Source organism: Uranotaenia lowii, chromosome 2 (assembly GCF_029784155.1).
Source record: "Uranotaenia lowii strain MFRU-FL chromosome 2, ASM2978415v1, whole genome shotgun sequence".
In the NCBI taxonomy this organism is placed as follows: domain Eukaryota; kingdom Metazoa; phylum Arthropoda; class Insecta; order Diptera; family Culicidae; genus Uranotaenia; species Uranotaenia lowii.
The window spans coordinates 205,684,483-205,709,002 of NC_073692.1; the positions used below are offsets into that span (position 1 = coordinate 205,684,483).

The window sequence follows — 24,520 nt, forward strand, 5'->3', positions numbered from 1 at the left end:
CCAGAAAGGGTTACACATACATATGGTTTCGCTTTTCGGTGGAATAGAAAAGGGTTTCTTTCGTAGTCAGAAGTGATGTTGCACATGAACTGTGTAAGGAAATTTCAACTGGCCACCTTAAAACGATTTTACAAAAGATGAATAAAAATTTCTTCTAAAGTCGTGTAAAATTTCAACTACATGTTGAACTCTTCCATTAAAAGAAATAATCATTGAATTTTTGAAATTGTTGCTAGAAAACCATGCCATGGTAGGAGATAGTTCATGACTTCATGATGAATAAATCCAAGAGGCTTAAAATCCTGGAAAAAGACGCTGTTCGAGTCGTTCGAAGAAAGTCGATTGTTTAAAAAAAAAGTCACAAAACAGCCGTATGCAAACAGAATATTTAGATGCAGTGTCGCCTTCTAGGCGTTCTGGTGAATTGGCCGGCCCGTAACGTTCCAATCAGGTCGAGTACAGCTACGGGTGTAAGCGATTTAAGAAAGAGTAGACAAGGGGTACCAACAGTTTCTCAATGGTGGAAGGTAGAGACTGAGCGCTAAATTGTGACAGCCAGTTATTAGCGAAATTTTATTCGTCTGCTGCCCCAAGCTGTGCGGGATTGTCAACTAGCAAGAGCATTCACATCAGGGGTGCCAGGTGGTTTTAGCAAAAATCAGGACACCGCGATGAAAAAAAATCAGGATTTCTCAGGACGCCACTAGATTGGTGGAAATAACATGCAGCCTTGCTTACTGAAGACGCCTAAAACTATGCAACTGAAGGGAGCAGAACCTTAGTTGGCCTGCAGTTTACATCTAAAAACACCACTAAAATATCATCTTAACCAAACATTATCATCGGTTAAACTATTTTAGGATTGATTTGTTTGATGTCATATCGTTTAACTATAAATTCAGTTATAATTTAGATATTTTTATGAAAATCAGGATAAATCAGGACGTTTTACAGATCATTTTGAAAAAAATCAGGACAATTCACGCGTTTTTGAAAAATCAGGACGGACTCTCGAAAATAAGGACAGATCCTGAATAATCAGGACACCTGGCACCTCTGATTTACATCCCCTGATGAAGTGAATTCCCTTCTCCGGAAAAATCTATTTCGCATTGTGTTGAGGAGAAATCTGAGAGCTAAGATAGTTTTTTCTTGGTACGTTCACGAGGAAAGAAGCTGCAATCCAACCCAGAGGTGCCAGAGGTGTCCTGATTTTTCAGGATTTGTCCTGATTTTCGATAGGCCATCATGATTTTCCAAAAACTCTCGGAATGTACTGATTTTTTAGGAAAAAAAATCTAAATTAGAATTAATATTAGAATCTGTAATAAAACACTTTAACTTCTTAAACCGATGGTAATTTTCGATTCAGATGATAAAGGGTGTCCACGATCGCCACAAACAAAATTGATTCGCAAAATTCGAGTTTTCATCCGATTTCCATCAAATTTTCAAGTTTTGAATAATAGCAAAAATTATCCATTACAAGATTCGGAACTCTAGCGAAAATCGACGGACAAAATCAAAAAGCGTCACCATCAAATGCTGCGGCAGAAATGCAACTATTTAGTAAAACATGCTAAGGAAAAAAAACAATTTATATTACACGGTCGGAAATAACTAGCAGTTTGAGGGTTCATTTCCACGACAAACACACTGAGGTCTTTCTCTCCAGAATTGGCACGGTTTTTCGGTATCAAAGTCTTCAATCGCTATTCAAAGCTTTTTTTCCTTGGGGGCTGTTCAGATACCACTTGGACAGAAAAATGAGATTTTAGAACCACCGGACATGCTCCGGAACGCTGAACTTATGCTTGGCCGTGAAAAACAGGTTGCCGGGGATCTGTTAAAAGTCGGCCTTCACATATGTTCCGTCATCCATGATGCAGCATTCAACATTCGTCAGCATGTTGAGGTACAACTTTCTGGCACTTCTTTTTCCGATCAGGGGCCAGGTTTTTTTGAACGTTTGAAGCCCAGCCTTAGTTTTGGCCTTCTGGAAAAAACTTCGACTTAGGTGCAGCTTCTCAGCCACATCTTGAACGGAGTTGTTCAGATATCGGTTAAAGGTCCCAATTACGCGGTTGTGATTTCCGGTGTTCTACGGAATACTTTTTCCTTCACTTCTGGGCTTCTGATTGGTGGTTAATCGTTCTTCGTACCGCTTAATCACTCGCGACACCGTGGAATTCGCGATTCCCAACGTTTCAGCGATGGAACGACGCGAGAGAACCTTGTTCTCGTGACGAATGCGCAAGATTTTATCACGCACGAGTTGTTCTTTTGACTCCATTTCCGCGAATTTTGATCACAGGACTTCAAAACTTGCAGGATGTAAACAATGCACTATGAACTAAATCCACCCAAATTTTCATAAAATTCTACCCAACGGTTAAAAAGTTGGGGCAATTTAAGTGTGGCAATTTCATAGTGGACACCCTTTATTTAAACTAAGGTTGCCAGATATTTTCAGAAAGTTACCGGGCCGGACAAATCCAGGAAATTATATATTAAATCCTGGCAAAATCCGAGCATTTGGTTTCAAAATTGACGACCAAAATCCGAGGAATATCCGGGAAAATTGATCAAATTTTTGACAGATTTTTAATTGTATTTTAAAAATATTTCAAGAATATTTTTATAAAGCTTGCTCAAAAAATTTCGTTTTGAAGGCATAAACAAAAAAACACAATTTGTTTTATAATTGTTTGTTTTGTCAAACAAAGTGAATAAATCCGGGCATGTTTCAATGACATCCGGGTAATCGGGCCGGGCTGAACCGTTCCTGAATTTTGTTTTAACTATCCGTGCAAACTCATATTAAGCTTGGCAATTTGGCGACCTTAATTGAAACGGTGATTTACGATATAAACTGCAAGCCAACTAAGAAGTTGATCTCTTCTGTTGCATAAATATTTAAGGGCGTCTATTGCACCGTTATTTCGCCTTCATTTATGCCAGGCATGTCAAACTCGTTTAGGTGTGCGGGTCGCATTAAAAATTTTCTATGACGTAGAGGGCTGCACCCAAAATCAGTTAAATCGGTACATTCAGCTTTAGTTTTTTTGCAGTAATATTTTACATAAAAATCAGTGGTGTTTTTTGTGTGACAATTTAAGACGGGGCTACGCGGGCCGCGAACCTCCAGTTTGACATGCCTGATTTATGCAATCTAAGAAGAGCTGCATTTTTTTTTTCACCAATCTACTGATGTCCTGAAAAGTTCGGTTTTTTTTCGCGATGTCCTGATTTTTTGACGGAACCACCTGGCACCCCTGCTCCGAACGCTACCTTTGAAAGTTGTTATTGCAAAAAAAAAAAATCAAAACACCAAACAGCAGTGGGCATGGTCACAGCAAGTACAGTTTTATCTTAAAAAGTACAGATTTTTTCATTATTTTTTGATACACATTCTGTCGGCACATAAGATAGATTTAAAGGATTTGTTTAATATTAGTACAGATTTCACCATTTTTATAAATAATCCATAAAAGCGTTGTGAAATAAACGAACGAAACTATATTGATTGAACATTTCATTTTAAAAAAAAGACCAAATTCAGATTCATGTGAAATTCGTCAATTATGAGAAATAAAAACACAGCTTAATGTAGCTTCCTGCTTCAGGATTTTAAAACAAAAAATTTTAGTCAATTAATTAATTTTGAGTATTGCAAAATTGAGAGAAAGGAAAGGGTATCAACAGTCAAACAAAATTTAAAAAAATATATATTGTTTTTCCAATTTTTCCACCGATGATTTTTGTTGTTTCGGTGTAGATATTTTATTAGTCTTATTTTTTTTATATGAGTAAAGATTTGAATGTGGCAACACTGACAACGTGGAAAAAATTGTCATTATTTCTTGTACGTTGTGTGATGGGAGCCTAAATAAATTTTGTCTCCATGAAGTGTACACTGAAAATCGAAAATACCCAAACTTGAGAACTGCCACCCGCCAAACCTAAGTTCAAGATTGACAACTTAAGTTTGTGAAAAAATCACAGCTTGCCAATAAGTCAAACTTGTCCTTCAAACGAAGAACTGTTGTTTTGGGGGGTTTTTGTTGTATAAGCGCATCTGATTCTGTTACCTCCATCGTGGCAGATTTAGGTTTGGGGGGTAAGTTCAAAGCGAAGAACTGTTTTTATGGGGGACAACTTTTATTCTTGCTTCATTCGCAGAAAGTCTCACATATACGATGATGTAGCTGCCTCTCTCAACAACTCTCCGGTGGTCGAGCGGTTAGCATCCTGAGATGGTAATCGCAAAGCCATTGCAGGTATGGGTGTGATTCCTGTACCTGGCGATATTTTATTTTTATTTTGATTTCCATTTTATTGTGGTATCAGATTTTGGGGGATGAGTTCTCCTTTAAGAGCTTAACTTTGTGCTACGCCACCAATAGTCAAACCTGTAGGGAGGGAGTTTCATTCGGGTTGGCGGGGAAAGTTCTCAAGTTTGGGTATTTTTGAGGTTCAGTGTATGACTGAAACACTACACCCAAAATAATTTTGAAATTTTTTCTACGGGATTTTTCACGTAAATTTAGATTTTGTTGCATCCTATCGATTCGACGTGATTTTTGTGTAACCACAGAGTATCAAGGATGCCCTGGTAAAAGCTACTTTACTTTCATATAACTTACACATGAATTTCACGTAAATTTCAAGTGGATGATAGTGGTAATAAATTCTTATTCGAAAAGGGACTTCTTGTCAGTCAGCTTACTTGTTTTTTTGCTGTCGTCGGAAGTCGACCAGTAGACCACACTTGTCATCCTGCGGGGCCCTAGCACAAGCAATGCAAATCTGAGCGTCGGCAGCGTGGAGGTAAGTGTATATGGATTTCCCGGTCGGAAATCAATTCATTCTAAGCTGAGATTTGTGTTTGTTTCCAGCTTCGGAGAAAGCTTCTGGAAGTTCCGCCGAGAACAAAAGGAAGGACCGTGAGAAGGAGCCGTCGGCATCGAGGAGACGATTCCAGTCAAGTGTCAAGTGTTGGAGGTAGGGGAAAAGTTCATATAACGCCCCATGTGGCTAATACGCGCCACTCTTGTTCTGAAGAATCTGAAACATTTTAAGCCTGCAAAATATTACCAATTTGTTTTAAATGCTGTGATTGGTCATGGCAAGTATGAATTTTTCCTTAAAATGCCCCTGTGTCGTGATAATTTCACAATTTAGGTTTTTCTTCATTTCGATCTAAATTTTAAAACACTTTCAATAAGGTGTCACCAAGCAAAGAAACACGAATAAGACAATATTTTCTGACACATCGATAGAGGAGAATCTAAATTATGGTTTTATGCTAAAAAATCATACTGAACTCGCTAAGGTATGCTTTTCATGGGTATGCTCTATCACGGCCCATGCGCTCTTTATAACGCGCCAATCGTAGTAGGCTGAAAATAGCATTGATTTTTCAAAAAGGCCAATTTTCATTGAAAATGAACAAAAAGTCTAAAACCATATTTTGAGCGTTAATTCAGCCCAAAAAACCTATTTTTCATTTTTTGTTAAATTTCTATTAGTCCATTTTGATTTTCTTTTCAGTCAAAGTGTCTGTAAGTATTGGTGTGTTTTCGGTCTTCGGCTGCTCTCGGGTGTGTTCGGCTGCTAGGCGCGTATTGAATACACAGCGGCGCGTATTCGCAACACAGTTTTGTTCTGTGGCTTTGAACATGGTTTTTAAAAATCGTGTTTTTGAAGAAACTATGGTAATTTGAGTGATGAAAAGTCATAGGAATTTGTAGGAAACACTTTTCTTCAACGATTACACCCATTTTTAACACAATTTGTACGTGGAATACATAGAAAATCAGCGATTTGCTTAGGTGGCGCATAATAGGGCATGTTCCCCTATATTTCAAGTGGCAATGGAATGGCACACAAGGTACATTATTCACAAGGATTAAATAAATTATGTTTGCGATAAAATTAAATTTATTTTTATTTTTTATTACCGAAAGTAGAGACGAAAAAATATTAATAGAAAAGATTCAAACATCATTCCAATACTAAACACATTTCACGTAGCTTCCATCATCACATCGCGTTGAACTCACTTGAAATTCACGTAAGTTGTACGCGATATTCACCAAGCAAAAATTCCTATTAGGGGAGCGTTTACTTATTTTTTTCGTACAATTTACGTGAAAATCAATTGGATAAAAATTATGTAGTTTTTCACGTAGCCACGACGTGCGGATTATTTTGGGTGTAGAGTGCTCTTGGCCAGAAATCTTTTTCTCCCACTCATATGTGAAAGCTCTCACACTTGCCGTGCGAGTCACTTACAGATCGTGTAAACTCGGATAACATGTGGAGCCTGAGATGCCAAGGTGCATGATTTTTCAGGATTTGCCTGATTTTTCGAGGCTCTGTCTGACAACCTGATAAGCCATTGAGTTTCCATGATTTTTGAAAATATGCCTTATTTGGCCTGATTTTTGCGATTGTGATGAAAAATGAGAAGTAAGATACCATCGCCGAAGTGAAAAAGTGAAAATGTGCCTGAATCAAAGCAATTGGAAGATTCCCTTGTATTCCTTTATCCTATATCCTATATGATTCAGTAAAATTATTCAACCAAGTAGGCTCACAACACATATTAGAGTGAAAATGTGAAGCAATGATAAAAAAAGGTTATCGCTTTGAGCGAAATTTCCGTTACTTTAACGTAGCCTGATTTTGCTGATTTTTATTTCACCAGTTCCCTGATTTTTGAAAAAAAGTTGGCAACCCTGTGTGGAGCACGATCAGCGAAAGAAGAATTGGAAGCCGAACTGAAAACAGTGTTGTTTTCTCCCGACTTTTTGTTGTTTGGGAGGAGCCAACCAACCATGTTTGTATAAATATAATCTTATTCTGCTGTCAAGGATTCTGCTTCTCAATTCTGATTCTGAACAAGAATGATTGCGAATATTAAAATTCAACATCTTCCTGTCCCATAACCAATTTTCACAGAACAAAGTAATTTTCTCGATATCCCGATAGCCAATTCCGGAGCTTGTCAGAATCAGCTAACCTCGTTTGGCCTCTCTCTCTCTCTCTCAATTCCGGAAATCCATTCTATTTAATTGTGTACAACAAACCGGTGTGACCTAAAAAGCACGTCAATTATTCAATGCGCGCCACTTTCAGGCGGCCAGCTTTAGCTGCTAGCTGCTGCTAAACATTCCTAAAAGCAAAATTTTCCTTCCGATTGCCCCAGGTCATGGTAGTTAGAGCTGAAGAAGGAAAAAAAGTTGGAAATGGGGAAAACCCCCCACTCACCAACCTTTAGCTTGTAAAAGCACACCCATAGAAGAGGTTGCAAAAATCCAATGCCTATTTAGCAAATCTCTGTGCCGATAATGCGCTGAAATGTGCACTGTGCCGAAGACGGTATGTTTGAAAAACCGTAACTGGCATAAGGACTCGGCTCCCAATCAAAATGATGACCACTACATTCAAGCGTAACAAGAAAAACATTTTATGGGATTTCCTTCCTATTGGATAATTCATCCCAGAAACAAGAAAATAAAAATTAAAACCACAGCGCTGTAGTGAGAATCGAACTCACATCACCAATTGTATCGTCTTGCCAGTCCGACATTCTAACCAGTGTACTATTCGAGCTTCATGCAGGACGAGGTATATTTGTCATAGGCTTTCTGTTACCGATCAATCACAAAAAACGTACAACGGCAGCTTCCCGGCGTTTGGCCTCCTTTCAATGCATTCCTTTGTCTTGCGATGGAAACGGGAAAGGGAACGGGAGTGAAGGAACGGGAAACCCATTGAATGAGAACTGTGCTTTGCTTACTGCCTGCTATTACATACACACGCTACATATACACAGCTGCTAAAGCCGGGCAGCTTGGCCGGTGTTGTTTGCCGGTAAATTGAAGGAATGTTTTTGTTGTTGCTTTTGCTACATACACACGCACAGCTTAGCCGTGTTTGCCGGTTGATTGAATTCGAAGGATGTTTTTGTTGTTGCTTTTGCTACATTCACACGCACAGTGCTCGGTTCGCTGGCTGCCTGGTGTTGGCCGGTATTTATTTCCATCCTTCTTCGGCTTGTGATGCGATGGGGAGGGACGCGAAAACGTTTTTATTTTGTTTCATTCAGACATACGCAATTCGGTTGCGCTGGGGCTTAATGCCGGTGGGCGCAAATCGAATCAGTGCCGGTCGCGTTATCTTCTTGTACCAATGATGCTATGAAATTGACTACACGCCATTGGCACAGAGGCTGAATTTTGGGTGCACGTAAAGTTCCAGAATGCAATCATATTTTCTAGGATTTTTTTCCGCTTTCCAACTTCCTTGCGTTGCCGGGAAAATCCGATTCGCTATAAACAAAAATGAGGGCCGTATTGCTGCTTTTGCTATTTTTTCTCAGATGCCTCGAATTGGCCTTTACAGGTCTTTTTTTCTTCTTCTGTGCAAATCATTCGGAAATGAAGAGTCGAAGGAAGACCCTCTAGGATATACAAAAAAAAATGGTTCCACGTCCGAAGAACAAGTGCCATGACCATCGACGACACTCGACTTCGTTCATTCAATTTTCGGCTGCGCTGCATAAATTTGAAAGCATTTTGTTTCCGGAAACGAAAAGTGTCCCCGGCGAAGTTTCTGTGTGCCGAATAGAGCTTTGCTCGTTTTGAAAATTCTTTGAGTTTTTGACAGAAAAATAACATTCCAAACACTTTTGAATACAAACTTACTGAAACTCAGGAACATTTCAGCCTGAAATTATTCTGTTTGGAATGTAATAAAAAATGATATTTTTTCTAGCAAACATATGCTCTATTCTTGAGTCTTTCATTGCCTCTTGTCCAGTAACATCCACCGGGGCCAAATCGAATTCCGTTGACTTCCCAAACGATCCGACCTATCGACGACCGAGGACTGACTTTCTCCCGACTCCTGACGTAACACGTGAAAGTTATGTGGGAGTTAGAACGTGTGTGACATATCGCACGACGGAAAAGTGACAACTGGACGTTTTTGTGGACGTAATTTATGGTTTGTAAATTACATTTCTGTCTTTCCCACACTCTAGTAGGTTGATGGTACTCGAATGGAACTCCCACAAAATTACCACCATTCACCATCACCGTTTTTTCGGGAGCAAGCGAACATTGTTTGCTTTTTCCCTTGCCTTATGCTTACAAAGTCAGTCGATGCTCCATTAATTTTCTGAGAACATACATCTCGAGGAGTATCAGCTCCCGAGTAATCTCCGTGTCGGTAATAACCATAATTAATCGACAACCATGTGGCAACGTCTCGAAGTTGATGCTGCCTGACGAGATGTTGTCAAGTGAAATTGGTTCAGTCTTAGGATGAAGCGCACCCCGAAAATTTGCCGCAACGACGCATCGTTCATAAACATATAAATATATCCTCATCACATAATTTTAAGTCGACTGAGGAAAAAAAACTGTGAGTAAGGAACAACCACCAGCTGAAAAACTTGCGCTCATCTTGCGGGAGTTAATAAAGTTAATCTTTCAATTCCCATGACAGAGAGATGCTGAATGCCCTTTAAAGATTAGGTTTTTTTTTCACTCCAGATTATTATCATTTTAATTTGTCAATGGTTCTGCATTGTTTTGAAGGCTGGTAATTAAAGCTTCAAGTAGCTATGAAATTTTGAGTTTACCCCTAAAATTATGCACCACTTTTAAACTAGTTCCAGGCTCCCGAGTGTATGGCAGAGTTAACATCTTTAAGTACGGAATCATCTTATACTACTTTAGCACCCCTTCTTGTAGTGGTTCAATCCCGAAGACTTCAAATATGGAAAAAGGCGCTTTGGGAGACGCTACTCCAAAGTCCAAATACTTTTACTTATTCAACAAGTATTGTAACAGAAAAGCTGGTCGAGTTTCTTCTCGCATGTTTGTAGCTTGAGATGTATAACTTTAGGCGTTATGGACACCAACGTAGTACGGTATAGACTATAGACATTTGACGACTTCCCCTTCAAGTATGCAACCTTCACAAAACTGTACTATTTTTACGGGAGTAAAGTGATGTGATAGGCTGAATAATTCTGCTTTTTTGTTGCTTATTCTGATTTTTGGCGAAACCACCTGTCATCTTTTTAATGCTCAAACATATTCTGTTATTTTTGCACCCCCACAAAACAACCATTAAAACATTGTTTGTGTACATACACGCACACCGAGTAAATAATTGAAGCTGCGAAAAGAAACGAAATGTCGTTCATTTCTCGGCAGATGAAAAGATGAGCGAAACATAAACTTTTGGTTTTGCTTATGTTTTTTCTTCGTTCTTATTATTGTGTCAAAGTTTTTCTCCATCTAGGGGGGGAAGGAGCTGCCCCAATCATACTTTCGCTACATGACGACACTAAAGTTGCTGTTGTATCCATGGCGGCGGCTTCTGATGTTTGATGATGTTTTGTATCACGTGGAATGCGTGGGCCGAAAGCGTCGTCCTCTGGATGGATGGAGATAAGAAGGTGTAAATGTGAAGATATTTTGGCAATTCATTTATTTGGGATTTCCGGGGCCCTTTCAAATCTTTGACTGTCAGTCATACACGGCTTAAATCCCCCGGGAGCATGTTTGAATTTGTAACAAATGATGATATTACAACAACAGTCGTGGTTGTATAAACGTAGGCGTACGGAGAAATGTTTAAGCTATTCTTAAGGGAAACACATTTCATCTGTTATTCTTATTCTCACAAGAGCGCTGGATTGATGACCTCAAAGTTTGCCCTATGTGATCGTTTCTTAGGAAGGATTTTTTCGTCGTTTGTTTTGGACGAATTGGATACCAAACGAGTTAACAAAGTGTTACTGTTCTTTTCTCGTTAATTGGATACTCTTTTATGAGGTCATCCATCTTTCCCATCGGGGGACAAAATTGCAAAAGTTTACTCAAAGTGCTGGTATACACCAGACAATCCTATACCTATAGGCCTAAAGTCATGCTGTGCGAAAACACGCTGCGTGAGCTTGAGTGGATGGAAATGATCCTCCGAGGACCTTGAAAGTGGAACTTCTCTTCTCTGAAAAGAAATAAATTTGGCTAAAATTGTCGTTGTAAGACTTTCTGAACAGACTGTGAATTCAGCTAAGTTGAAATTTAAAAACTAAAATTGTTGAATTTTTTTTTCAACTTTGAACGACCTTGCCTAAGAAAATCTTTAATAAAACAACCGGAAAGGTAATCCAACACTTTTTTCGGGAACATCAGCTCCCTCTGAAATGAAATGGAGGAATAAAAAACCGTCATATTCATACACAGCAAATTTTTTTTTGCTGGAAACCAGCAAAATTTTGCTGGTTTTTGTCCCGCTGACTTTCCAGCAAAATTTTCAGCAATTTAAATTGCTGGAAAAAACAGCAAACGTTGATGCTGGTTTCCAGCAATTCAAATTGCTGAAAAATCAGCAATCCAGATTTTTGGAAACCAGCTATTACTTTCAAAACAACCGGCTGTATTTAGTATCAAATTTATATTTCATTCAAAATTAAATATTGAATACTGGCTGTGCATATAATGGGCAATAAGAAACAATTACTTTCTTCCATTTTTCAATAATGTTTGTATTTATTTCCAAAAACTTTTTCTAAAAATTTTACAACACCGGCTCTGGAGTGGCAGCTTTGTGCCAAAGTGTTGATCATTCGCCACCTGAGAAAAGAATTCTGATTAGTATCTTTTATAAAATATCTACATGTTATATAAAAACTCACCCTTGATTTGATGTCTGGTTGCTAGAATATAGAGGAAAATAAAAATAATTATATTAATCTAACCAAAATTCGTTAAATAGTCTTACCTTGCATCAGCATACGAAAACAAACAGACTTCAATTTGACAACTCGATTGCTGATTCTCCAGCAAACTATAGATCATTTGCTGGAAAGTCCAGCAATTTGGAAACCGATTGCTGATTTTTCAGCAAAAATGACAAGAACACAACCGAATGCTGAAAAATCCAGCAATTCGAAAACCGATTGCTGGTTTCCAGCAAAATTTTGGATTGCTGAACGTTTCCAGCAATTTTTTTTGCTGGAAATCGAGGCAAAAATTTACAGTGTACACACGGAGGATTTCTCCCGAGGTACGGATCCGAACAGGCAAGTAATGTCCCGGAAAACGACTTGAAATGTGGGCTTTATCGTTTTTAGAATTTTTTCATAAGCTGAATCGGAATAAGAATGTATGTGAGTACATAAGCTGCCAGGACAAACGGAGAGTGACGGGAAAAAAACCCGGGCCGGGACTTGCTGCTTGCTGTTTCCCGGAGAGAAATAATAAAGCAAACATAATAATGAGGACAGGAAAAAGTTGTTCCTTGTCGTCCCGGGCCGGCCATCAACCATACGCAGCAGCAGCACCTGCCGGCTGGCTTTTGAATGGTTTTCTGGCACATTTTTTCGGGAATTTTTCCCGTCATTTCTCCACGTTTTGACAATGCCGCGCTTCGGCTCAAACTCGCAACATTGTCAGGAAAGCAATTATACGGACCTGGCGCAAAGCTTATCGGCGCAAAATGACATCGGTTTCCGTTTATTAATTGGGCTGGACTGGAAGACAGCTTTTTGGACAACTGATAAAATAAAAGAGAAATTTTTGAGAGTAGGTATAAATTCGACACTGATGAACAGGGAACTGCTGCTGGTGTTTTGGGGCTGAGCTGGCAACAACTTCATTATTTTATATTGTTTGACGAAATATGGTTTCAGATAGGATAACGCAATCTGACAGGTAAAAGGAAAGTAGGAAGTCAGCAGCGTCTGTTCAATTCTAAATTGGCATTGAATCCTGATAATTCGGATGTTTCATGTTTCGGGTCTTGTTTCAGAATCATTTAAATTCAAGATCTGAATCAAAAGTTATCATACTTTAATGGTTCATTCAAGTTTAGTTGAAATTGTTCTGCTCATATTCTCAAGTTAATTGCATAGGTTTAGGCGTTATACATACCAACGTTATTGATCGGAGGTGCCAGGTGTTCTGATTTTCCAGGATTTGTCCTCATTTTCGAGAGACCATCCTGATTTTTTTAAAAACGCTTGAATTGTCCTGATTGAAAAATGGTCTTTAAAATGTCCTGATTTGTCCTGATTTTCAAGAAAATATCCAAAATATAACTGAGATTTAAAGTTTAATTATGAGAACTTCAAACAAATCTGTAATAAATAGTTTCACCAATGATAATCTTTGGTTCCGATGGTATTTTAATGATGTTTTTCGAAAAAAGCTGCAGGTCAGCCAAAATTCTCTTGCTTCAGTTGCTTAAATTGAGGCGTCTACAGTACCTGCATTTCGCCTTCATTTATGCAATCCAAGTAACTAAGTGGTGCCCTGAAAAATCTTGTTTTTATTGCATTGTGGTGTACTGATTTTTGACAATACCATCGCACTCCTGTTGATATTTGACTTCAGAGGTGCCAGGTGTCCTCATTTATCAGGATTTGTTCTGAATTTCGAGAACCCATCCTGATTTTTCCAAAAACTCTTGCGTTGTCCCGTTTTTTTTTTAAATTGGCCTCTAAAATAGACAATTCATTTTTATTAAAACATCTCAAATATAACTGAATTTATAGTTAAACTTAAAAAAAACGAATAAATTTGTACTAAAATAGTTAAACCCGTTTAACAGATGGAAATCTTCGGTTCAGACGATATTTAAATGGTTCTTTTCGATATGAACTGAAGGCCAGCCTCGATACTGCTTACTGCTGTTGGATAAATCAAGGAGGTAACAGCTCCTATATTTCGCCTTTATTTAGGCAATCAATGTCGAGCTGCCATGAATCAAAATGTGCCTTGAAAGATCCCGATTTTTTACTTCGCGTTGCTCTGATTTTTGTTGACATTTGACTTCAGAGGTGCCAGGTGTCCTGATTTATCAGGATTTGTCCTGATTTTCGAGAGACCGTCCTGATTTTTCAAAAACTCTCAATTTGTCCTGATTTTCTAAAATTGGTCACTAAAATGTCCTGATTTGTTCTGATTTTCATAAAAACTTCTCAAATATAATCGAATTTGTAGCTAAGCTATAAGAAAATCGAATAAATAGGTTATGAAATAGATAAACCCATTCAACAGATGGAAATCTTCGGTTCAGCGATGATATTTAAATAGTGTTTTTGAGCAGAGAAGCTGCTTACTGTTGTTGCATATATTAAGGCGTTTACAGCACCTGTTTTGCGCCTTTATTTATGCAATTTAGGCAGAAATCCTTAATATTTGCAAGAATCCAGAGGTGTCATGAAAAATCCTGATTTTTAGCTTCGCGATGTCCTGATTTTTGACGAAACCACCTGGCACCCCTTTTGATATTTGACTTAAAAGGTGCCAGGTGGCCTGATTTATCAGGATTTGGTCTGATTTCCGAGAGCCCGTCCTGATTTTTCAAAAACTTTCGCGTTCTCCCGAATTTTTAAAATTGGTTTCTTAAATGTCCTGAATTGACAATTCATTTTTATTAAAACATCTCAAATATAATTGAATTTATAGTTAAACTTTAAAAAAAAACGGATAAATCTGTAATAAAATAGATAAACCCATTTAACAGATGGAAATCTTCGGTTCAGACGGTGGTTATTTTCGATATGAACTGAAGGCCAGCCACGAAACTGCTTACTGCTGTTGTATAAATCAAAGCGTTAACAGCAACTGTATTTCGCCTTTTAATTATGCTATTTAATCTGAGCTGCTGTTATTTCCATGAATCAAGATGTGACCTGAAAAATCCTGATTTTTTTTCACGTTGTCCTGATTTATGACAATACCACCTGGCACCCCTGTTGATATTTGACTTACGGATTTCGTGTCAACTCGACACAGTAAGACACACAATAGAGTTGTTTTTGACATTTCTTACGCACACTTGCTGAGCGAGTACAGATGAGACGGGACAATTAACCTCAAAAACTCTCGGTACAAAAAACGGGTAGCTGGTCGACGCACATGGTCGTTTTTGAGGTTAATTGTCCCAAAACTGAAAAGTGTTGGTGAAACAACCAGCATAATATCACGAACACTACCAGCGCCAAATAGGACTATGGCAAGACTCTCTCAGAATTGAATGAAACTTTGTGTTTGTCCTCACGTAATTATGGCACGAGAAAGAATGACCCTAACGGGTTAAACTCCTATAAAAAAAAAGAAAAAAAATGTGATTAAGGCACTTGACATACATAGTTTACCCAAAAAAGATCTAGACTAACATTTGAAAAGGGCCAAACTTTTCAGGCCAATTTTATATGAAAATTTATAGCTCTAAAATTACAATTTCTACACAAATGCTGTCTACGGGAGAGTTTTAGAAAGATGATTGAATTTTTAGTAAAAGATATTGATAAATCTTTAAAAAATCCTACAAACTTTTTCCCCTGAAAGTGCTCACTTTGCAATGTTCAGAAGAGTTGTAAAACACATTATTCCCAACTACCAAAACAAAAAAATCATCAATTCATAGATGGTCATTTTTTTAGATCGAGTTTAAGTTTTTAGATTTTTTTTTCAATGTTGTGAGCCAGAGTTGTGAGCCAACACTTTTTTTTAAATTCAGAATTCTTAATCCACTTACTTTTAACATTAATTATTACAATCGAAGCTTCTATTTCTTCGAAATCAGTACAATCAATTCAACAAAGCAGTTTTTGAATTAAAGGTTGGAAATCTACACTGAAAAAAAATTATTAAGTACATATTTAAAAAATCATGAAAAAGTTCTTTTTAGAAATGCTTTTTTCCCTTAAATATACACAAGTTGTAATGTATGGACGACTTGTAGGCCTTATTATTATATACGGCTTGGATAAAAATTTCATCAAATCCTGAGATGGCATTTTTCGGGATATTGAGTTTCCGTTTTTGAAATGCATTTTCCTCAGTGTAGGATTTGAAAATATTCAATATTTTTTTCTAAAAATTCAATCATTTTCCAAAAATTCTCTCTTGAACCACATTTGTGTAGAAATTGTTATTTTTGAGCTAAAAATATTTATAAAATTTTTATCTAAAAAGTTTGGCCCTTGTCAAATGTTAGTCTAAAAATTTTTTTGGGAAAACTAAGTAGGTATGCCAAGTTGTTTTACTAGGTAAGATCAGAGTTGCAAATGTTCGAATCGAACGAAATTTACTGAATATTAGCAGCCTTGGGTATGATGCTTATGCCCACAAAGTTTCATTGAATTCTAAGAGAGTTATGCCAACTTCGTGTCGATTTGGCGTGCGATCCGTACTCTATAGCAGGGGTGAGCAACCTTTTGAACCAACGGGCCAATTTAAATTTTAAATCATATCGGCGGGCCGCACTCAATATAATTTTTTTTTGTGATAATTATCAGAACTTCACATCATTTTTCATTACTACAAATTTTTGCCGAAAACAAATCTGAAAAAGAAAAGATAAAACGAATTCACATGTTCAAAAACAGTAATTCAACCAAGGAACTGAGATAAACGGAGAATCATCGTCAATGATCAAACAAATTTTGTAGCCAATGATTGAATTTGTTATAATTTGTTGCGATTTGTTAGAGAGAATTAGAAGGTTTCAGTTGAAATGAGAGAAACCGGTGCTCAGAGAGAGTGAAAATGTGCTAATTGTTGCAAATGTTGCAAATTGTTACGATTTGTTAAGCAGTTGTGGAATTTTGATCATTACCATTCCAAATGCAAAGAATTCTCTCTCCACTGCAATCCCTTGGATAATTAAGAGTGCTATAAATATATTTTTTAAGAAATCACAGTCTTCTTGGCGTTGGACGTTGAATCGCTATTTGACTTTTTGTGATTTTTTTCCACCATTAAAACTTGTTCTCAAAGCCTAGATTTTTTTCCTATAAACGTTAAAAAACTGTTTTGTTTAAATTGAAGTTCTGTATTGGATCATTGTAAAGAGACTACATACATGTTTACTATAGGCTCGTTAGATCAATGCATTCAGATTTTGAGCAAGGTTGTCGAAATCACAGAAATATGTTCAATTTCATGTATTTTTAAGCAACTATCTTCAAAACTACATACTTGATTTTAGAATTTTTTTTCCACATTTTTATCATTTCTAATCTTATTAAGATATCATTGTGATAGGATTACTAAAGCTTTATTTTTACTCTGGTAATGTGAACCGCGAATTATAAGTGAAATAACTCGATTTATCGATGTTTGTGATAAATTTTCTATCAAATTTCTGAAAAAAGCATCACAGATAATCGTCAAAGATATTTTGGGTGGAATCACAGAATTTCAGATATTAAGAATTTATAATTTTTGTGTGTTGATTCATATTGATAAACAATCTAAAATCGGTAACCCGGGCTTTATTTAACTTTCGTAATTTTCGTCAATATTCGGAAAAAAATATATCACAGGTTTTTGGTTTCATTTTTTTCCAGTATTTGAATGCTAACAGAACAAGCCTTTTTGCCGAATTGGATAGAATAATTAAAAAAATTCTGCTAAGCATATTTTTTATCATTCAACTTTATATTTTTACTTGAAATGGAAATAGGTTATGACTTCAATAAACCGACTACGAAATTCCTTTGACCATGTGTAGGTTCCGGTTTTTGGCTGTTCTTCCGACTCACTTTAATGGATTCTGCTTTAAATTGGTAGGAGTTAAATAAGGAAAAAAGGATGTTGAATAAATAAAACACTCCAATATTACGTGAAACTAATAATCAATATTGCATTTGAGCCTTGAACAGTACATAATAAACGCTTAAAATGTTAGGAAAAAATTATCCAATTTAGCAAAAAGTTAAGGTATTAAAGTTTGAAAAAAGCTTCGCGGGCCGCACACAAGAGTCTCGCGGGCCACATGCGGCCCGCGGGCCGCGAGTTGCTCACCCCTGCTCTATAGTATCTCTATTGCGTCTTAATTTATGCAATCTTGGTATAACAGTGTAGATACTATTTTTATTAATCCTGTTGCATTGTGAAGAACATGGATTTTTATGTCACTGATTTGCCAACAGCTCTTGAGAGTTGTTTTCGTCGAAATCGTTATGCTTACGCTATGAATCCCAAATCTCACTTAGGGAAACGTTCAAGCTATTTACCGTCAGTTTTCCTTTCTCCAGAAACACTTTTCCCGATAACAATTGAACGAGCAAGAACATTTAACCGGGGGTAGAGCATTCAAGAAATTAAGGAAGGTTAGGAATTTCGACCCCATTCGATTCACTTGCTCCGGTTTTAGTGTTTTTTTTCTTTGTTTTTTTTTTTATTGTGGTTGAGTTTAATTTTTGTACTCCAACCTACCTCTACGACGACAACCCAAAACGGCAGGGAAGGGTGACTTTTAATCGTATTTGCCTTTTGTGGAATGCTTATTGGTTTTTCGAGTGCTGCTGCAGTATGGTTCCATAATTTCGTTTTTTGTTGCTGTCTGCCTGCTCAACATTATAGGAAAAACGAGGGGCGCAATTTTTACGATTATTATTTTCCTGGTCTGCTACTTGTTGTTGCTGCTGCTGCTGGTGTCGTAGGTCAAAACGGTTTGTAACCGTCATTTTCGGGGCCGTTTGTTTCTATCTCGAATTTGTCGTTTGCGTCGTTTGTTCTATCGAATTGGGATGATGTTTGATGGGAGTCGTACCAATTCCCTATCAGAAGTCGTTTGAAATGGGCCAAATTAACCACGTTTTCGTAATTTTTGGTCCCATGACGATGATGTTCTCTGTCCGCGTGAGATCATTTCCACCAATCTACATTCCCCCATGGATGGATGGATGGATGGGAAATATTGAATCGAGGCGTTTTCCTTCAAGATGTTTCCAGATGATGACAGAGTTCGAAGGAAAATGTCTTTCGACAGCAATAAGAGTGCCAAAAGAGCAGCTTCGTCAGCATCGTCGAGAATGTTAAACACATCAATTTTAAGAGGAACGAGGGAGTGCATAGCTACATGTTTGACTAAGATCTCTGTTCAGCATGTTTGCCGCAAATAACACTTTGCATGCTGGGAGATTCGAGGGAACTTCTTAAAGCGCACCACAAAGCACAGTGATACATGTGAGCATACAGATGCTGATGATGCGCTCGTCGTTCTCCCCAAGAAACACCACATGTTGCTGTCGTTCTTTCCCACAGTTATTATTCTTGGTTTATAGGGGGAAAAGCATAAACTCCACCGACAACTGCTAGCTGGCTGCAACAGCTTCCAGCTTCCGAAGAGTAATTGTTATTGAGTGTTGATAATTGAGCATTAATCCTAAACACATCGACGAACCCTTTGGCCCTAAGCCCGAAAGCTCTCGCAAAATTTTCTACCCAAGGCAGGCAGGCATCCCAAGGGCAAAATGCAAATTTCCGTCATTGACACTCCGGGATAATTTGCATGCAAATTCATATTTCACAGTAGCGAAACGCACAGATAAGATGAGACGCCAGGCTGGCTGAACTAGCCCGGCCAACCGGGAAAAAAGGGTCTGGATGTGCTCATCCAAGTTTCTAACTTCATCAAAAAGTATTCCACTACTGGATTTAAAGGGATTGGGATGGGATGGGACAACTCTCAGTCAGTCAGTCAGTCAGTCAGTCAGCCATTCAGTCAGGTTGATTGAGATGATTCCCTCCGGCTTGCCAAGCGGAACAGCTTTCCAGAAAATGTGGCTGTCGGTCGCTTTCAGGCAAAAGTTTATTGCTAATTTATGCGCCTTGTGAGTTCTCAACTGATGATGAACTTCGACCGAGATTCGCAAAATCAACCAATGTCCTAACGCCCCGTCAGGCTGTTTATGTTCTGTCGACACTCGGGAAGGATTCCTGAAAAGCTTACCTTGAAAATTGTTTCGCACATTTAACATCTAAAGTGCTCGGATTTGAAAGCCAATTAAAGATGGGACTGTTGACCGTGAAAACTAAAATAAAATTTTAATCAAGAATGATGAATCCCTTCTTTATCTGATTTTTTAGTTTTGAGATGGCAATAACCTTGAGGAAATTTATGATTTAACATTTCGAATCAAGTTTTTAAAGTTTTCAACGATATTTTAACAATAGGACTGCTAAATTGAATTTTTGGAATTAGAAAAACCAATTTTCGGGATGCATCATCCATCTCGATCAATGTCTCTTGCATTGCAGCGATTCGGGCGTTTTTGTTGGAAACAGTTCAAAACTTCACAACTGTTCCACACATAGATGACACTTATATCCAATCCTTGATATTGAAATCCTAAATCTAAACTCTTAACTCAAATTATTGATTTTTTAAATTCAAATTCTTGTTTCTCAACTCAGAATTCTTAACTTAAAATTCTGAACTCTGAGTTTTAAAGTCTTAATTGTTGCCAATGTTGAAGTTCTTTTGCTTCACTCCCGGCTAGCAATGGGGGAAGATTAGCCTCAAACGCGCCCAGACCCCAATCAGGGGTCTTTTATCGGGATCTGAAGCTTCTCTTGTCCGACTGATCGAGACGTGAGCTGGAGTGGTACTGCTATTGGTCATCCGATGACGCAGGTGGTCGCTGAAAAGAAGAAGATGAGTACGAGAAAAACAAGTAAGTGCTAGAGCTTGTAAGAAGTAGCAGAAAGAAGAAGAACATAAGCGGAAAAGAATAAGAGGCATTTAGAAGAGGAAGAAGAAGAACGAGTTAGCGAAAGAAGAAGAAAAGTGAGTCAGAGGAGAAAAAGAAGAGCGAGTTAGCGGAAGAAGAAGAAGAGCAAGTTGGCGTAAGAAGAAGAAGAAGAAGAGCATGCAGTAGAAGGAGAAGAATGAGAGTAAGCATGCAGTAGAAAGAGAAGAATAAGAGAAAGCATGCAGTAAACATGAAATATAATATATAAGCAACACATTTGGTAAAGTTTTGTTTTGTGGCGTAGTTTTTGTATGTTTTGGTGATTTGTGTTTCCTCCCCCATTGCTAGCCGGGAGTGAAGCAAAAAAAACTTCAACATTTAAGCTTAAATGCCTCGTACACAAATAAAATGAGCACCAATATCAAATAATGTTTGTAAAAAAATGTACGCGTCAATTTTTTTTAATCTTTCGACATTGAACTCAAAACCCTGAACTCTTTGTCCCAAAATCTGATTCTGGAGCTCCAGAATCTAACTTCTGAAATCGGAATATTTTCTACAATTCTTCAATTACTTTTTTTTTCTTTCTTTCTTTAGATCACACTGCCATCTGCATGTGACTTAGAATTGAAAAATGCCAACGTTTTGCAAAAGTCCTCAAAATGATGTATCTGTCGTAACCGATCCATTTCCTTAATCACATCATTTTCGTTTTTTTCTTCCTTATTCTTAAAATCTCTCAATTTTTTTTTTCACATGACTATCCTTCTTTCTCAAGCTCTCTCTATCAACAGAACTCTGAAAGTTTTTCTCATCGAACTTCCAGCTTACGCCCTTTCCTACTCTCCTCGAGTAATTATGCTTAATATGTGTTCTCAATCTCTCGTTTGCATATTTTCTGTTCTGAAAGGACCCTACGTCAATCCTTCAACTGTGAACGTACCAATTAATTATTACTTCAGTTTTGCTTGAATAGTAATCTATACTTGTACTCTCAATATCCTCTACAGTATCTTACAATTTTTAATAGATGTTGATTTTTTCAAATTAAAATTGAATAAGTAGTTGATGGAAAAAATGTATGTCTGAAAGTATAGTTTTCTGATATTAAAAAAAAATATTTTAATTGGAACTGAGGTTGAAATCCCTGATTAAAATTTTAACCTTTGCCAAGTTCCTCAAAACAAGTTTATCAACGCATTATTGGGATTGGGCCTGCTAAAAAGAATAAAGCTTGCTCTTCACTCTTACACAGATTTCCATAAGAATGACAGCTAATCGGAGTGAAATTGGAGTGAAGGCTATTGCTTTCTCTGTTTAACACACGAGAAATCGTATACTGGGATTGCGAGCGCGCCCATCGCCCATCGGATCAAAACATCCTCTTGATGGAAATCATACACTTGCTTCGGTCGTAATTTATTGGATGGTCCTTAATCAAGGCAGCCACTTATGCGTTCCCTGATCAGCGAAAAGTACCTACCCTTTACATTTTCATCACACGTTTTCTATTGATTTCGAAACGTTGCCGCCACCCGAAAGGATGACACACACCGGAAATTACAATTTTATGTACTTATTGTTGTTGAAGGCTTCCTACATTGCATTGGGACGATTCTTGGTCGTGATTTTCCCTACACGTTCATACATATTTTCCTCCATAAAAATTCGACATTCAAAGGCGCACCAAATGGTGGTGCATTGTTTTTTTTTTCGTTCTGGGTTGTGGGTTTCTTTCTCGATTAAGACGAGGGGCACATTTCTGTCGTTTGTCTATTCAGCCTAAGGTTTAGCGGTTGAATTAAACAAATCCAAAACACCACAACTATAGGATGCTTGATCCGAGGACCGAGAACACACAAAAAAAAAACGAGCACATGAATTATTGCCTCTAATTTCCCCCCTCTAACGAATCGCTGTGAAGCACATGGTGCCGCCATGATGCACACACTTGGGAATTTGTCACAATTGCCACTTGTTTGCTGGGCGTTTGTAATTGATTCACGGGTCACGCGCGTAATCGATCCGGATCTGAGGGTCCCTGGACGTTTTCCACCTTGTTTCCAGACGCGTTTGTTTCAAAGATGTTGAAGAGGATGGATCATGACAATAAAGAAAAACAATTGATAAAAAAATGTGAATTTTATTGAACTCCCCTCAAGTACTTTCTCGGTTGAAGCGCTTCTACTTCAGAAGTAGTGCAATAAATCACGCAGATATGGGCTCAGTGAATGCAATCGATGACAACAGTATCAAATATCCGATGCCATCTGATATGCATCTACGAAAATTGCAATGGTCATCGATCTCGTTCAAACTCCCATAAAGTAAGGAAAATTGCCAATCAGCGTTGGTCTTATTCCTCATTTGTTAACCATAAACCTTTTTTACGACTCTGTAATGAACAAAAAAAAGCAGCCAATCTCCCCTTCTTTTTCGAAAAAAAAAGAAAAACTAATCAATTTCCGATCTATTGATCCGCTAAATCATTTATCCCGATCGGAATCGCTGACCTCATTCCTCGGCCCTGCACCATGTGCTCATCAATTAATCTTACGCATTGTTTATGCAAATAAAAAAAATGCAATTCACTATGCTGCTATTCCATTTTCGTTACTTCTACTACCCTACTGAGCCAGAAAAATATGTTGTAATAATTTGCATTCATCTTGACCATGAACATCAAATGCCGGAAAAAAAGAAGTTAGGGAACATGTGTATCCGGTTCTCGGACGGACAGTTTTTTTTTTTCAATTCTCGTTACACTATCCAATAGTTATTTGCATTTCGGCTTACCGATGCGTCCAGTTTGCATTTAGGAGGGTGGGTTCCTTTTTTTATTCATCATCAAACAGTTCATTCATATGCAAATTAGCCACTTGTTTTTGTCGTGACAAGCAATTTTCACCCTCTTTAGCTAGAACTTGTCCAGAAACGATTGCGGTTGTGAGATTTTGTTGTGGTCATTTTGCGTAAAACTTGGTACAAGTTTGATTTATTTTATATTGGAAGAAATCGCCTAAATGTATGCAACCAAATCAACGTAGTAAAACCACTGATCATACTGACATGACACTTAGAACAAAAATTCGACTATTTTGTGGCTAATTTTTTTTTGTCAAATTTTGCAGGTTCGCAATACCGACGGTAGGTGGCGAACCAGCAAAATTTGGCAAAAAAATGCCCTATAGGAAAAATGTACCTGTCTAGTCCGATTTTATCGTAGAAATTGCCTGTATTTTTCTAAAAGTTGGGTGGCATTTTCTAACTGGGATAGCATTTCTTCAAATCGATCGATGCGCACTCTGGAATCGACATTGCGTACTGTTGGAAAAATTATCAAACAAACGAAATCGAGTGTCCAGTCAGTATGATCAGTGGTAAAACTATATTGAAGTCTGGTAGATTAATGCGCCTATGAGTAGGCAACAAATAGGTTCAATATCACAACTTCACGTATTTATTATTAAGCTGAAATTTACCTAAAAAGGTTATCATATCATAAGCATTTGCATCACTGATTCAAAGATACGTATTTGTTTGACCACTTAATGGATTTTTCTCACTCGATGTTTCAAATGGAATCTATTTTCCATTAGTTTTCATCTTCTTTTAGAGCAATTTTTCACTCTCCCCCTGCATCCTCTTTACAAAACGGCACACATCTAACAAAATTTAACGCATTTTTTCCTTCTTTTCCAATTTTCAGCGTCACGGTTCCCGGCTATCAGGGCAATCTACAGGCGGCCGTATCGCACACCTCGAACCTGGCCGCCTGGGAACGCTTCGGCGTCGAGTTCATCCTGACCTTCGTTGTGGTGCTGTCCTACCTGATCTCGACCAATTCGTACAAAAAGTACTTCGGATCGTCCGCAATCGCCATCGGGGCGGCCTACAGTGCTTGCAGTTTCGTTTCGGTAAGTTTTTTTTCGATTTTTTTAGTTAGATGACCTATTGATCCGTCTAACTAAATAGGTATCTCGGCACCTGCATCCT

General features: G+C 37.8%; 1 protein-coding gene across 1 annotated transcript in view; it reads left to right on the forward strand.

The window, feature by feature from the left end:
* LOC129747439 (neurogenic protein big brain) overlaps positions 1 to 24,520 on the forward strand; it is a 54,067-nt gene that overhangs the window by 21,698 nt on the left and 7,849 nt on the right. Inside the window, exon 4 of the mRNA XM_055741668.1 lies at positions 24,234 to 24,441. Coding sequence (XP_055597643.1) covers positions 24,234 to 24,441 — 208 coding nt within the window. The remainder of the gene's footprint in view (positions 1 to 24,233; positions 24,442 to 24,520) is intronic.